This window comes from Pagrus major, chromosome 23 (genome assembly GCF_040436345.1).
Source record: "Pagrus major chromosome 23, Pma_NU_1.0".
Classification (NCBI taxonomy): domain Eukaryota; kingdom Metazoa; phylum Chordata; class Actinopteri; order Spariformes; family Sparidae; genus Pagrus; species Pagrus major.
Window position 1 is genome coordinate 9,096,953 of NC_133237.1, and position 16,390 is coordinate 9,113,342.

Here is a 16,390-nt window from a genome sequence, read left to right on the forward strand (position 1 = left end):
CCTTCACTTGTACATCGGGAAAATGCAAAGTAATCATTCAGTCTCATCAGTGTCATGGTGTTGTTCATCATCTGGTCTTTGTACAAGAGAAATAAAGGTTGTGGGCATGATGGAGAATCCAATAGTCTGCTTTTGTGCAAATCACTTACTGAATAAAAGAACGATCCATTCTGTCTCAGCATTGTACTATACAAGGATATTATACAAATCATATTAGATAACACTGGCTTGAAATAAATGTTGCCCTGCCATATTAGCATAATATGAGATGTCCTTCAGTGAAGAGTTATCTTGGTATTGTCTCAAAACCATGAAGCAGAATAGATACTTTGTGTGGTGAGGACTGATATGAAGGCATTGTGGAGGGGGGGTGTTGAGAATCTTGTATGAGGACAGCTGGAAAGGAAAAGCCTCAAAAATCTTAACAGGAAATCCTGCCAATTTTAGCAAAAAAACTAGGAAGCCTCAGGATGTTTGTGTCTGATAAGTCAACATGCTGTCCTGACACACATGTAATCTTCACAATACATGTATGACACTATATGGGTACCGTGTATCATATTTGAAACACCAAACAACTTTCATCAGAAAGCTGATGAAGTCAAAGAAAACAGGAGAAAAAAAAGCTCAGGGTGATGGTGAAGCTACAAAGACACAGAAAATCTAAACTTTAGGAGGGCAGCTAATTATTCAGCAGCTCTCCATGACCACCTGAAGGTGTCACTGTGTTCATGTTCATGTTCATGTCAAAATCTCTTCTACAAGCCCTTTTGGAGACAGTCTGTGCTGTGAGAGCAGTAAGATCTGCAGCACATGGATGTGTGATCCCTCACTGGCTTCCCACCTACCAATTTTTTTTCAAAGATCTTTGCAATGACAGATTGCAAGGATGTTTTTTTTTAAAACCTTAACCATTTCTAATTCAGGCTAAACACAAATGTATCCCCAAACTACCAGAAATTATTTTGTGCCCTTGTAGAAACTCAGAACATATCAAACACTGCTGATCCAAGCTGACATTGTGCGAGAGGCGGGGTACAACCGGGACCGGTCCCCACTTCATCACAGCACTGACATATAGAGAAAAACAATTCATACTCACATTCACACCTATGGGCATCTTACAGCCACCAATTAACCTGCATGTCTTTGGAGCACCCAGAGGTAACCCACCCCACACAGAAGAGTCCCAGCCAACGTGGCCCAACCTGGCAGGTTTGAACCTGAATCCCTTCACGCTGTGAGGTGCCAGTGCTAACCACTGCACCCAGTGGCGCCCATTTACGTTACTAGTCAACATAACTGTAAACCGTCACATAAAGAACAGCAAGAAGAAACACAGCTGTCTGTTTCCCTGTTTTATTTTGAAAGCTTTTACTGGAAGTGTGACATGGGAGCATTTCAATTAATGACAGTACCTCCTCTAGTGGTCACAGCGAGGAACTACACTCAATTTATGGCTTCAACATTATTAGTAAATCCATCTGCAAACTTGGTACATTAGTGTTATGACTACAACTAATAGTATTATAAAAATGTAATAACTGCATTAATACCGAGCAGTTCTCGTTTCTGCTTTCATCCCCGCTGAAGCCGAATCATCAGTGTACACTGCCCCCCAGAGGTCATAATGAGGAACTACATAAAAGCAAGACATGTCAGGGTAGAGATGACATAACACTGAATTACTACTGTAGTATCAATAATGATGTTAAAGTTGATGATAATACAATCATAAACATATTTATAATGATTATTTTTGGCGTATCAGTAATGGCATAATGGCAATATTGGTATTAATTGGTGGTAATGGTGTCCCAGGTGACAGGAGTGTATTTAATCTTATTTATACTTGACTGGTTACATAACATATTATGCTTTATGTTGCGTTTGGGCCTCAGTTTATAGTCATTCACTTTGTATTGACATGACATTAAAATGAAAAGGGAGGGAGAGAGGGAGGACACTTAGCACCTTCTGGTAAACATAATTCAACCAAAAAAATGTGAAAGTCACCACAAGACATTAAATCTTAGTGAGAGAGAACATTGTGCTTCCTGCAGTTTCACAAACCCAAAGTTTATAAACAACAAAAGTTCACTTAGCACCAGGTTTTAGCACCATGTACAAAACTCACAAATCAGTCCACATGACCAATGACACAGTACTTTATCCTACTGCAGAAACCACGGCTTAGTCGCTTCAGCACAAAGTGACAATAGTAAATATTTGCCATATCTTAAATAAAGTAGGGCTAAACAGATACAGATAACACACTACAGCTAGCAGCTGGTTAGCTTAGCTTAGCATATAGCCTGGAAGTCTGGCTCTGTATCAGTGTTGCAAAATCCCTTTCTACTCTCTACTCGCGGTCTAGAAATTGTCAGGCAAATAACCTCCCGTCAAACGATGAATTGTTGTTTTAATGCTTGCTTTGTGCGGATTTTACAAACAAAATCTTTTTCAATGATTTTTCGAGGTGTAAAGAAGGCTCCTTTTGACAGAGACAGGCTAGCATTTTCCCAATTTCCAGGCTTTATGCTAAGCTAAGCTAAGCTATGCTACGCGGGTGGTTCTAGCTAGCAATTTGACATAAATATGCAAGAATGGTATCAATCTCCTCATCTAACACTCATATTTTGCAAAATGTTGAACTATTTCTTTAATAAAACCACGCACAATAGTTTTGTTGTCGTGTATGCTGCGTAAGGTAAATGAATCTGCCTTTACACTTTAAATTTCAGAAAATAGATTTTTCTTTAGGGGCGATGACCGTAATTCAGTTTATTTCTTCACATTTTCTCAAAGAGGTATTGCTCATTCTCCAGTAACTATTCTGATTCCGGCTCCATTTTTATCTAAATATAAAAGAAATCAGAGAATTTTACAGTTTCATGATTTTACAGTGAATTCCTTTGCTGTGCTCCCACGTCAGTTCGATGCGTTTAAGTCCAACCAGTCTAATCCTTGGCCTCGCCTTCCCTCTGTCATTCACTTCCCCTCTACGCTAGCTTTGATGAGGTATCCGTTGAAGGTGATGTAGACGTCTACATCATCACTGTAGATGGCGTTCTCCCTCTGCCTCTTGTACAGGCGGACCCACACCTCGTCGCTCAGCTCCAGCTCCAGCATCAGGCTCTGACTCTGCATGATGGAGCGGTCGCTGGGCTGGGCGTACACGATGGCCTGCTCCGACTCGTTGTGCATGATGTGTAGATACGTCTCCTTGAAGTTCCACGTGTGAATGTTGACGTTGAAGAAGTAGATCCCCGGGTTGCGGCAGATGAATTTCCCGTTAAACATGTTGAAGTGGTCGTCCAGGTTGACAAACACCGTGTCAAACACGAGCGCCTGGTAGGACTCCAGGCTGTGGAGGGATTTGCGACGGCCGACGGAAAAAGCAGAGTACTGGGCTTTGCAGGGGTCTCCTGGAGGGCCCGCCTGGCCTTTTGTGCCTGTAGAGCCCATGGGACCCCTGGCGCCTGGAGGGCCTTCGTGTCCAGGTTTACCCGGTGTTCCTCTGTCACCACGTTCTCCTTTGTCACCTGGAAACAGTGACATTAGTCACCACAACAGAAATAAGTAAACAATGCTGACACAGGATAGAAACTAAGACACTAAAGCCACTTTTAAAGCTGAAATTAACTAAACTTGTCAACAGAATGTGAAGAAATATCAGTTTTGCAGAGACATCGACTAAAGCTGGCATGCTAACCAGCTAGCCCCAGAGGTCCAAGGCTCCTGTACTAGTGGTGTGATCTCACAGTGCAGGCATACTCGAGTCAGCTAATGGGACTGCTAGTTACATGGCTATCTGAGCTAACTAGATGATGGCAGCTACAGTTAGCAGCTACAGTTAGCAGTAGGTAACAGTTACTTTGGGGATGTTCTGTCCCCTATATTGGAGAAAGAATTCAACAGGTGTCCATTTCTTACATACTGCACCTTTAAATTCTATATAAAGAAAATATGTGGAAGCTAGTTTGACCATCAAGACTCCTTCTAAATTGTTCTATTTCATGAAGTGAACACTAGGGTTATGTAAGTCCTTACTTTTTTCCAAAATATGCAATTTTGTGGCTTTATTTAGAAAACCCGTAGTACGCTCTGAAATCCTCTAAAAGCTCTGTGTGTCAGTCAAAGATTTGCCCATATATGGTTGACAAATTGCATCAACCAATGGAAAAAGTGGTCTCATGGTTATGATGGACAGTATAATGGTGTCTGCAAATGCTGCCAAATGGCATGAGACCTAATATGGCCCATACTGTTACCTTTGAGGATGGTCATGTTGATGTAGGTACGGACCTCCGGCACACGGCTGAACACACCGATGGGAGGCTCAGCTCCGCTGCCCTCTTCTGGCTCCAGGTCATCACAGCAGCGCCTGCAGGGGACAGGAGGAGCACTCGGAGGAGGCACCAGGGCCACCAGGGAGGTCAGGGACAGAAGGAGGAGGACACCCAACATGACTGTGCCTGAAGCAAGAAACAGAGGAAACCACCAGATGATTGGCAGAGCCTTAAAGTTTCAGATTATTACGCTTTGAATCCATTTCTGCTGGCGGATCTGGATCCTGGGAACTGGGCACAGTCAGTGAACAGCTCTGGGACCCTTAAAGATGATTACATTTCCAGTTTTCAAACATTTGTTCTATGACATCAGGTTGAACTTGGAGCTGTGACTCAAAAATATGCACAACAATACATCACAGTAAAGCAACTGTAAGGGACATTTAAAGGGTAACTCCACCAATTGTATTCATTAAAGTGTGTTTACAGGTCTTGGAAAGTACAACTGGATGTGTGAAAAAAGTGGCATAAAGCCTTTTGTGGCTCCAGAGGAAGCTGGAACACACTTTACTGTGTAAAATTGGTGGAGTTCCTCAATAACAAAAAGGATACTTGGGATAAACAAAATATAAAATCAATCAAAACACATAGCAAAAGTCACAAGTTAAAAGATTCTACAGCAATCCATCGAGCAGTGGATGAGCTATTTCAGTCTGTACAAAACTGGTGTACTGACTGACCAACCAACATTACTATTCATAGATGCTAGCATGGCTAAAAAGGGCGCTCTATATGTATGTTTTTAAAATATCACAAAGTGACAGCTGGCCTGATGCTATGAAGCAGGGTGGTTCACTGTGTTGGAGCTAAAACAGTGAATTGTGCAGGGACAACAAGGCCTTTAGTGAACAGATCCAAGTGATCATGATGCAGAATATGAAGTTAAAATACCTAAAATTCTTTATAAAACAATTACAAATACATTTAAATGATTTCGATAAACATGAAAAATAAAGGAATCATCAGTTCACGTGAAGAAAAAGGAAAATCACCATCAGCAAAGACGACTGGATTGTATTTATGAAACATATTTACCAGCCTAAACATCAGTTGTTCAGCAGCTGCTAAGAAAATAAGATCATTATTTGTCCTCGATGTCAGTCCCAGAGCAGTGGAAAAGTGAAAGAGGGAGCTTCGACCTTGAGCCAGAAAAAACATTTTTTACCCCAGACTGAAGCAATAGGAGTCAAGAATTGTGAAAAAAAGGAGCATATTAGTTTATGAGTCAGTGACATTTTAACTGGTTGCTTAAATGAAAAGCCATAGAGGGTTTCTGGCCTCCACAGAGCTGACTGAGAGGTCAATGGTGCCTCTGACTCACTCATGCGACTCTCAGCCAAATCCCTAAAGTAAATTCCAAAACAATGGAGCAGAGCAGTGGCACAAGGACCATAAATCAACAGAGAGACTACCCTGCAGGCTGCCCGTAATTCATCACTAATTAACTCAGGAGGATTGACTCCTCACAGTTTTATCCAGAGAGAGTCAGTGAAGTGGGGTTTTTTTTAAACAGAGAGCCGAGCTGAGTATTTTTGAATGGAAAAGTGATGGCTGTCTGCCAGACTCACAGTGATTGCCCAGTGTCTGTGTACTGTAACTGGAACAGTGTGTGCTGCTGTGTTTATACAAGACAGCTGTATCCATACTGACAATTACATTCTTCATACACGATAGGACATGGTAGGCAGCAAGAGACCAAAAACACATTTTGTGTGTTTAGAAGCTCAGTTTACTGTTGCAGTTGTACAGCTCAAAACCTGAACCAGCGGTGTTCCCTGTCAGTGTGACGACAATGAACGTAAATGATCCAAACCTGTGAGACCAGTTGCTGTTCTGGTTGGAGTGAAAAGCTAAATAGGACCAGAGTGTATTTAGCCTATGTTGTTAATTAGGTACATATATGTACACTATAATACAGTCTTATAAAGTATTTTTTTCTGTCAGAAAAATGGTGGTCATTTTGAAGATGCAGAGTGGTGGTGTTGTTGCGTTGGACTGCAAAATGACAAAAATAGGAGACACAGTTACTACAAAGAGACGGAAAATGATTATTTTCAGATGCAAAAGACAACATAAAGATACAGAACAACTACATAAAGATACAGAACAACTACATAAAGATACAGAACAACTACATAAAGATACAGAACAACTACATAAAGATACAGAACAACTACATAAAGATACAAAACAACTACATAAGACTAACTGACTAAAAAGAGACACAAAACAAGTATGAAGAGACACAAAAGTACTACAAAGAGACGTACATCGACTCTAAGAGATGCAAAGGATAAAGATGCCAATAAGTACAGAGAGACAGAACAACTATGAAGAGACTGAATGACTTCAAAGATACACATCACAAGTACTAAGAGAAACAAAACAACTATAAAGGGACACATGACTACAAGGAGACACAAAACGACTACAAAGAGACACGAAACGACTACAAAGAGACATAAAACGACTACAGCGAGACACAAAACGACTACAAGCAGTGTGCTGTGACATTTGTAGTTGTTGTGTGTCTTTTTCAGTCAGAGGGTCTTGCTCCATGTATTAGGAGTGGGAATTCGTCTGCATGTCCAGGGGGCTATTGTCTCATAATCTGTCCACATATACTCTTGCTGCCGGGACATTTGCTCTCCCTATTAAGTAATTGTTTAGCAGCACAGTTTAGATATATGGGGGAGCCAGTGAAACCAGCCTTGTTTACTGCTCTCCTAGTTGTGTGCACTGGCAGTCTATGCACCTCTGCGTGTGCATTTCCATCAGTGGCCTGGCAGCTGCACAGTGAGCTGCACATTCAATCAAAATATGACTGTTGGTCCTGGTGGTGTTTCATCAGGTGTAATCTGTCTTGCAGTGGAAACCTGCTGCTTGTGTTGAGGTTCTGGTGGGACTTCCACACTGAACCACAGATGACCATTCAGGGTGTTTGTTATGGCTCATACGCTGACCAGGGACATTACATAACTGGTGTTCATGGAAAATCCCACTTGAACTGGAAACTTGAACTTGAAATATGCAAAATGCTGGATCTGTTGTGGCCTGGATGCTTTGAAGGATTATTTTTTACAGTAAAAGCTTAAAAGTCAAAGTGTAGTAAATAAATAAATAAATAAACAAGCAGAGATATCCAGTGCGCGCGGCAGCAGTATAAAAACAGCATTAATTAATATACAGTTTGCAGATTTCCATGATTTAGGATATGGAAGCGTGTTTCTGTCTGTTTGTTGTCTCGGTCCCGTCGCGCAAAAACGCAACTGCAATCACTTCATGGCTTTATAATATCGCAACAGCGCCCATGCAACCTGCGCGCATCCCACAGATAACAGAGATGTGTTTTATCTGAATGAATCTCACCTCGTTCACGTCTCTGCAGCCGCTTCAGTCCGAGGAGGAGGAGGAGGAGGAGAGAGACTCCTGAGTCAGCAGCCCTCTCTTCCTCTCCCCGGCTCTGTGGGAGTGAGGTTTCCTTTAGATCCCTCCTCGTTTTACGCACTCAGGCAACAAGTGTCCGCTCATTAATGTGACAGAAACACCTCAGGGATGAAAGTCTCAGAATAAGTCTTATTTTGAAAGGCTTTCGTTTGCCAAAAGTTGTTTTGAAAGTGAAGTAATGCTAAAGGACTGGACAATGCCATCACCAATAACTGAGTAGGATGGAGCTTAAAGGAACAGTTCACCCAAAAATGAAAATTCAGCATCTACTCACCCCCGTGCCGACGGGAAGTCAGGTGAAGTTTCGTTGTCTGCTAAACATTTCTGGTCAGGAGCTTCACAGCAAAAATAGCGATCCAGCATTCTCCTAAACAGCTGAAGTAGATGGGGACTTGTTTGAAAGTGTGAAAAAACAACAACAAAAAAGCAACAAACAAACAAAAAAGTTAAAATGGCCGACCCTACAGCTCGTCAGGGGTCTTCCGAAGACTTGATTGATTTGCAAAGATGTTATTTACACCTTTGACACCTGGTCGAGCTTTTTTTTCTACTTCAGATAGGGTGTGCGCTAATTCTATTAGCTTAGCAGCTACAGTGATAATGCCTTAAAAAAGGTTGTAAATAAAGTCTTTTCAAATCAAATTGTGACCTCGGGCCTCTGGAGACTTGAATTATATCAGTCGAGCTATACAGAGCCAATTTATGTTATGTTTTGGATTGTTTGTAATGTTTTAAATTAAGTCCCCATCTACCGTTCTTCAGTTGTTCAGGAGAACGATGCGAGGCTGTTTTGCCGTGAGGCTCCAGAAATGTTTTGTGGACTACTACTTTATATGAAGGAAAATCACTGAATTTTTCCATTTTTGGGTGAACTGTTCCTTTAACTGGAGGACCACTCCTCTGGGTCTATTCACAAAAGTCACTAAACTCCTGGTCACCCTCCTCTGGGACTTCTGCATTTCCTCTGTGCTGAATTCCTCCATTCTCCTCCCATCTGCTGCAGCCACACATGCAGAGAGAGGCTATAATCTGTACAGCTCCAGACCCAAATTAAGACTGTAATGCTGAGCTTCAGAGGCAGCTGCTAGACAAAATGCAAGGAAGAGAAACATGTGATTATAGTACAGAGTATAAGGGGTACAATGACAGAGGAGGAACCTTCAGCACTGATCTCTGAAGAGCTCTGTGCAACCAGGCAGATGAAGTTATGAAATGTTCTGAACAGATTTAATTAAATGATTATAAAGTATGATGTATATTATAGTCTGAATTTCTGGACCAAAAAGCCAAACCAAAGACGGGTCAAGCAGGTTTTTCATCTGGTGGCGTCTGTTGGTGTACTTTCTTTTATCTGTGGAATTTCTACAGCTAAATGGGCCTCGCTTGATTATCTTTTAAAGCTTTGACTCCCAACTTTTTTTTGGCTTGTGACCCTTTAAAGGAATATTTTTAGCATTTTGGGAATTAGACCCACTGAGCAAAAACTTTGTTATTTTCCGACATCTTTTTAACTTCAGTCACAGCCCCAAGCCTCTACCTCAGTGGCCATGCACTTATCAGCTCTACCTATATCAGCTGTATTATGAACTATGTTTTGGTCACCCAACCTTTATCAAGTAGGCTAACGTTCAAGGTTGAAGTCTTTTCAACGTCGGGCAAAGACCTTGATGTCTTTTGGATATGTTTTTGATTTTTTTTTGCTCTAATTTGTTTTCTTCCAAAGAAATTAAAACATCCACTCTTTAGAAATGGGGGGTTTAGCTTAGCTTAGCATAAAGAGTAGAGACCTACAAGACTACATTTTCCTCTGCCATCATGCTCAGGATGGGAAGCTCGAATGTCATATTGCTGTAATTTAGGTTGGATGTACTATAAACGTTGAGAATCGGACAAATTTGTTTGTAATTTCACCACTTCCTGACTGATCAGCAACTTAATAGACAATGGATATTAAAAAAATGGAGGGACATTGGGCCATATTTCAAGATAAAACAACGTATTTGATAACCTGCTAGCTTCAATTAGACATCAGCTAACGTCACACATCTTGGACACATTTATTTAAGCCTGGAAGTGAAACGCACTGGATACAAACAAACAGAAACGTTAGCAAGGAAGTGGTTAAATGCTAACGTTAGCTAACTTGGTTATCACATATGTTGTTAAACGTTGAAATATAGCTCAATTTCCCCTTAGATTTTTACTCTTAATCATCTTTTAAGATGCTGATCAATGGGAGTACGGGGAGTAGGGAAATGATAATAACTCGTCAGATTCTCTACATTTATACGACTTGCAACCTGGAACACAGAAACAGAACGTTATCCCAGAGTTTGAGCTTCTCACCCTGAGCGTGATATCAGGGGACAATGACCGCCGTATAAATATGGTCTATAAGGATATTTTCGAAAATACTGAACTTTTCCTTTTAAGGAAAGCCACCAAAAAGATGTTCTCCTCTCAGATCAACCATATTTTATTGCTTTTATAAGTGAAGCAAGAGAAATCCAACGTTGGTTCTGAACCACAGTTTTCAAGCAGTAATAGATCAACCTGGCACACACGTAGACAAAGGGGCATATGTTTTAATATAGGAAGTGACATTACCCACTTGAGCAGACGCCTGTTAACTGCACACACACTAACTACTTCCTGATTGTCTCTTAATTGAAGAAAATTGCAGAGGATGCAGAGGAAGTTGAAATAACTCTTCCATGTCCCCTGTTGAGGTTGTCTGCACATAAAACGCAGTCCTGTCGGAGAACAAGAGGCAGAATCTGCGCGCATGTGTTAACATGAGCACAGCTGTTCAACATTACCGCCATTGGTCCCGAGGGTTTCCTACACTGTTATGCACTTACATCAGGAGAACATTCCTCTGGTTTTCCGGCCGATGTAAACTTTTGTAAGGGACCCGTCTGAAAGCACCTGATGCAGTCTACGTTATCTCTCTGTAAACATTCACTAGCTGTTTTCTTTAGGATTCAGACAGTCCCTTCCCACCGGGGCTCATAATTCTCTCGGTTTGTCTGGGCCCAGAAATCCTCTTCTGGTGTTCTTTCAGGTGGTGTTTTATTTGGAGGCACTGCAGTCCTAAATCAGAAGTCTCATTTATCTCTCTGTTCGGTATCTGTTTTATGAGCTCCGGCAGCAGAAAACCACCACTGCACTCATCTAATTCCTCTTTGCTTTGACCTCGAGGTCAGCTCACCTTTCTTCATTCTTCAGGTGAGTCTTTTTGCCCTTCTGCGTGGCTGTTTCTAAAGTTTAGAAATCAGATATTTGCGCTCTCCTATCTTATGGTGGATTGGCGACTTTTGGGGCCAGAAGCAGGACAAAAGAAACATATTGTTAGTGGCTGACACAATCATGGGGCATTGCGTTCACAGTTTGGTTGAATTCAGACCTCAGATATTCTTGTGGTTCAGCTCAGGAATGGACACTTGGCGAGCACACTGTAAATGTTCAGAATCTAACTATGACTTACAATAAATGATTGTTCACTAGTCATAGGCTACTCTGCTCTGCGGGCTCCCACAGTTTTGTGATATCACATAAGAATCTCTCAGAGTTGTTTCCAGCACAAATAGTTTAACTTTTTGTTGTAGCAGGTTAGACATTGATTTATTCTATTGATTTATTTTGTTTATGATGAGAGGAAGCCATTGTGCATCAGGAGTGTAATCCTGTCATGCTTGAGAGGATTCCTTTGTTTTTGCTTTCTTTCACTGGGGCGATTAACACAGCCCTCCTTTTTGCACGTTAAGTACAAAGCTAACACCAACAGCTGTTTAGCTTAGCTTAGCATAGCATAGCACAAAGACTCTGAACAGGGGGAAACAGCTAGCCTGGCTCTCACCAAAGGTATACAAGATATAATGTGCTAAGTAGTCATCTGTAGAAGCGCTGGTGGACAGCTTTTGTTAGCTTTGGGCAGAGCCAGATGAGGTGAAACAGCTCGTCTTTTCAATTATTATGCTAAGCTAAGCTAACTGGCCGACTAACTCTCATTCTCTGCAAGAAAGTGAACAGTGAACATTTCCCAAAATGTTTAACTATCGCTTTAAAACTCCAGTCCTGTGAAAATTTAGTGGCATCGAGCAGTGAGGTAGCAGATTGCAACAAACAAATCACCCGTTGCCTCATCTTCTGTGGGTATAAACGGCTCAAGGTTACAACACAACGATTCTTGATTTATGGTGATTATTCATTAATAAAAGCATAATTATTAATATTAAATTGTGATTCTCTCAGTAGCTCACACTAAATCCTGCACACTGGTCCTTTAAAAAAAACCCAGAAAATATTGAGTTTTAAGAACCATCATGAAAGAAATATTTGAATATTAAATAGTAATACTTTTAAATACAATGAGAATCCTTTTATTTATTACAGATTATAATCGCACAGGCTCCGATGTTTGTTTGGAAATATAAATAGTTTATTGTCAAGGTTTGGGGTTGTTTGTTCAGTAATTTCCTGTTTTATTTTGCAAGTTCTCCCCTCATGCATCATGTTTTGCTTTACACTTCCTGTCTTTGTCTTTTTCCCACATTTTTGTTGTTCACCGGTTCTTTTGTTAATCAGTCCCTGTGCTGTGTATTTAAGCCTGTGATTTCCCCTCACTCTGTTGGTTCTTTTGTTCCCTGTGACTTCTTGGTTTGTTCTGAGTTTTTGTATTTTTCTTTAGTTATTTCTTGGATTCTCCTTTGCCTGTTTTTTCGTTGCCAGCCTTTTCCTCGTCTGCTCTTTTATTGCCTGCATTTTTTAATTTTTGGGGGGGATTTCAGCTTTGTTAATAAGTCTTGCCTTTTGTTTTTTAAACTGCCTGCCTCTTTGCCTTGCGTTTAGGTCCTTTTTAGCTGAAAACACAACATTGTAATAGTAATAGACATCCACACATCTTTATATATAAATGGCTAAAACAATGTGTCTCCTTTGCCTTCAGAACAAATTGTCCCTGGTTATCCACATTGCATTGTTACAACCTCTTTTATATGTTGGCCTTGACTGATTCAACCCCTGTGGTGGTTGTGACTGCTGTGTCTCGTCCCTACAGTTCAGGCTTCCTGTTTCTATTCCAGGTAATGAGGATGAAACACACAGGCACCCTGACCCCAAATGCTCCCATCTCACTGTGAATTAAATCCAAAACAAGCCAGCAGACTTTACAAGGAATGTTTTTCATTCTCTCTCTCCCTATTTTATGTGCTCCCTGTGTCTCCCTCTCCATCTTCTCTGGCCAGCTGGTCAAAGCTTCCTCATTGATTGCCCGAGCAAGCAAGAGGAAATCTAAACAGGCCGAGACTGCAAAGCCCTGCAGCTGGACGAACGCCTGATGGACCCTAGCAGCACAGTAAAGACAATATTTATTGAATCAGGGTGCAGGGACTGCATTAAAATGATTAAGATGCTTGTCTTTAGCTGTGCAGACAAGTCAACAATAATACAGGTCCCAGAGAGGGAAGGTTTGTTCAGTTATCTAATGTCACCTAGTGGCAGAATGAACACACTGCATCAAATATCCTTCAGTCCATCCTGTGATGTAAAGATTCAGTTTAATTATGATTTATAACAAACTTTTAGCTGTAAGCCCTTAATTCTACTCATGAAAAAGTTATATAAATGAATGGATAAATAACCAACCGAGTCAAAAAACAAGACTATTTTGGTGGTGAAGTGCTGTTTATATGAGTTCAGGAGTCTCACAGCCTGAGGAGAGAAGCTGCTCTGTAGTCTGGTGGCAGGGTGAGCAAACTGTGGCTGTGGTGGGTGAAAAAATGTCTTCTAGTTTCAGAAATGATACAAGTACAAATCAATAGCAAAGACACAACACTAGGTTCATTTTATCAAATATATGGGTAGAAAATCATCACAATCACCAATCAAAGCCAAGACAATCTGTACTTTGACCCAATGTTAGTGCTATTTTTATATATATAATATTTGTGTTATTTATCCAAACTAACTGGTTGTGGACTGTTGTTATCAACTCAATCTAATTTCCATGTCATAATGTGTCACTGTCTGTTGATAATATGTGTATTATTCACAGTTTTCATTGCACATTGTTTAACAAAACTAACAAAACGATTCTGTAAGTTTCAAGGTAACACTTGAGCTTGTTGTGTCCGTGGGACAAGGATGCCTGTGAACATCTTATGTCTTCAGTTTGATTTTTAGTCATGCTGTCAGTATTTCTCTGTTTAAAAGCAAAGGGGAGGGACATTTTTTTTGATTGAGGAGAAATTAAAGGTGCACTATGTTTTGAAAAAGGAAATTCAAACTCAGGTAACATTTACAATATTAATTTTAAAAACTCAGAAATATCAGTGAAATATCAGAAATATTGATGTTTTTCTATAACTTGGCTACTTAGAAAGGTCCTGAAGATGTAAACAAAGTAAGAGTATGACATTGTGTTGTCTTGTGATGAGAGTTTGTTTATTCATTTAAAATCAGTCATAGCAGATTTTTCTCTTCTGATTAAAACTTCTCCTTCAAAACTACACAGTGCACCTTTAAACAAATAAATACAATTATTATTTTCATTATTACTGAACATCAATAATTACAACACAAATTCAATTAATTGTCATACTTTTTGAACAGGATGGATAAATTGGTCAATAATATCTTTAGACAGGTACGAATACCTGTATAATACTAATACCAGAAACCAAACATTCTCCTGTGAAGAATCAGTGAGTACATTTATCTCAATGTGACAGCTTTGGGAAATGGTTAATGTTTGTTTTATCAGCCTAATTTATTCCTGTTTATTTAATCTTGATCAGTTTTTGTCTTTTCTTCCTCTAGCATTATTCTCTTTTTATGTGCCATGTCTGGTTTTATTTCCTTTTGTAAAGTGCTATATAATCATAAAATATTATTTTTATACATTTAAATTATTGTACATAAATAACATGTGTGGGAAGTCTTCTCTTGCTGTATTTTGTTTTTATTTTTGTACAGTTGACTTTATTTTAAAGAAGTTAGGAAACCAATTACCTTAAGTCAAGCAGACTACTGGATTTAAGTTTTATGACTTAAACAGTTTTAACAACTTAAAGTCTACTTTATATGATCATTTTGAGGTAATTAGATTCCTCAATTTATTTTAAATAGAGTCACTTTGTGTACTGTACTTGATTTTGTACTTCGATTGTATAATTTTTCAATTTGGGCCAGCATCACCGGCCACCAAACTGTGTTTTGAGTAACAACACGCCAAGCAAATACATAAGAGCGCTCTCTTTATGACAGATATTGCTTCTTTTGTGTGTGAAGTGTCTTGACATACTTAGGTATGATGTGTAACAGCTTAAGCTCTTGTGAAATGGAAAGTAGAGATGGAGAAACACTGATGAAAAGCAGCATCTTGTGTGGTTTCTTACTGACATGGCTAAATATTGTAAATCTTCTGTGAGTTGAACGGATGTTGCTGGTTGTGTCGGAGTTAAATGTCAAACCGCACTCTAATACACACGCTCACACTCTCACACACACACCACCAGGACCACCTGACAGGACATGTAAACACTCACATATACAACTCAAGGCTCAGTCTCTCACACTCTCTCTCTCTCTCATGTCGGCTCACATGCCCACCCCTCAGCTCTTCTTCCACAACGACACAGGAAGTCAAAGGGTGACCCATTTCTACCAGAGGTTTTATTTTGTTTGGTCTCTGCACAGATGTCACTGAGTGCAACGGAAATATACTGCATGTAGAGACAAAAGCCGCAGCATTCATCAACAACCTCAATGATTTACATGAATCTACAAATAGCAGTCTGATAAATATGACATGAAATCAGTTATACCTGTACACACAATGCTTCACGGTAGATGGTTTACCAGGTGCAGTTATATTGTTGGATGGATGATCTGTTTCTGAAATAATGATTAAAGGTTTTCTTTGAAATTACTTGTAAATTTGTCCAAACAAATGAGACTGACTGTCAGAAACATTGGTGGCAAACCAGCTGCCTTGTTTCTGACAGTAGATCAGTCCAGACTGAAATCAGCTCAATTAATGCTCGAAGGTTTCTGTTTCTTTGTCAGTTTCATACCCTTAAACATCAGCATGGACTGTGTGAGCAACAACAGACATCACACAGGAAAACATCTCCTGAGTCAACTCTAAAGCAATGCTCGCATGCTCTTTCTTGCAGATAATTCATTAGTATTTACATCATCAGAAACATTTTTTCTTTCAAAATCACAGATCTGCCTGCAGGAAGAACTTTTATCAAAAAAAAAAAAAGAAACTCTTTTCATCCTATAAATGATATTAGTTATTTTAAAGAGCTCCTGCTACATTTGTCTTTGCAAGATTGAGGTTAAAGTAATAAAAAGCAAACTGCATTTTGTGTGTTTATGTTTTTAAAGGCAGTGTCATTAAAGGGGCTCTGTGGAACAATTACAGCAATTTACATGTTTTAGTCACTTTTTTATTGGCCATATGTGAGTGGTTTGCAACGCGCTGTGAAAAATGAAGCCTTCCCTGTCTCAAGTCTGCGGTTGATTTGTGTAAGTTGTTTAATGCTGCCTCTCTCTGCTCCGCTATCAGAGAGCAACAGCAGCTA

At 40.0% G+C, this 16,390-nt stretch overlaps 1 protein-coding gene across 1 annotated transcript; it reads right to left on the reverse strand.

Moving 5' to 3' along the window:
• Positions 1–1,345: 1,345 nt before the first annotated feature.
• Positions 1,346–7,780, reverse strand: c1qtnf6a (C1q and TNF related 6a). The gene is made up of 3 exons (XM_073495351.1): positions 7,722–7,780; positions 4,275–4,478; positions 1,346–3,545 (listed from the first exon to the last, which is right to left on the reverse strand). Exons 2-3 carry the CDS (start codon positions 4,468–4,470, stop codon positions 2,992–2,994), a joined length of 750 nt encoding a protein of 249 aa, XP_073351452.1. The 5' UTR covers positions 4,471–4,478; positions 7,722–7,780; the 3' UTR covers positions 1,346–2,991.
• Positions 7,781–16,390: the final 8,610 nt, after the last annotated feature.

Excerpts from the sequence above, each read along its gene's own strand:
- c1qtnf6a (XM_073495351.1), bottom strand. The coding sequence starts at position 4,470 with ATGTTGGGTGTCCTCCTCCTTCTGTCCCTGACCTCCCTGGTGGCCCTG. Across the intron at positions 3,546-4,274 it reads CAACATGACCATCCTCAAAG|GTGACAAAGGAGAACGTGGT; the intron begins GTAACAGTATGG and ends CACTGTTTCCAG.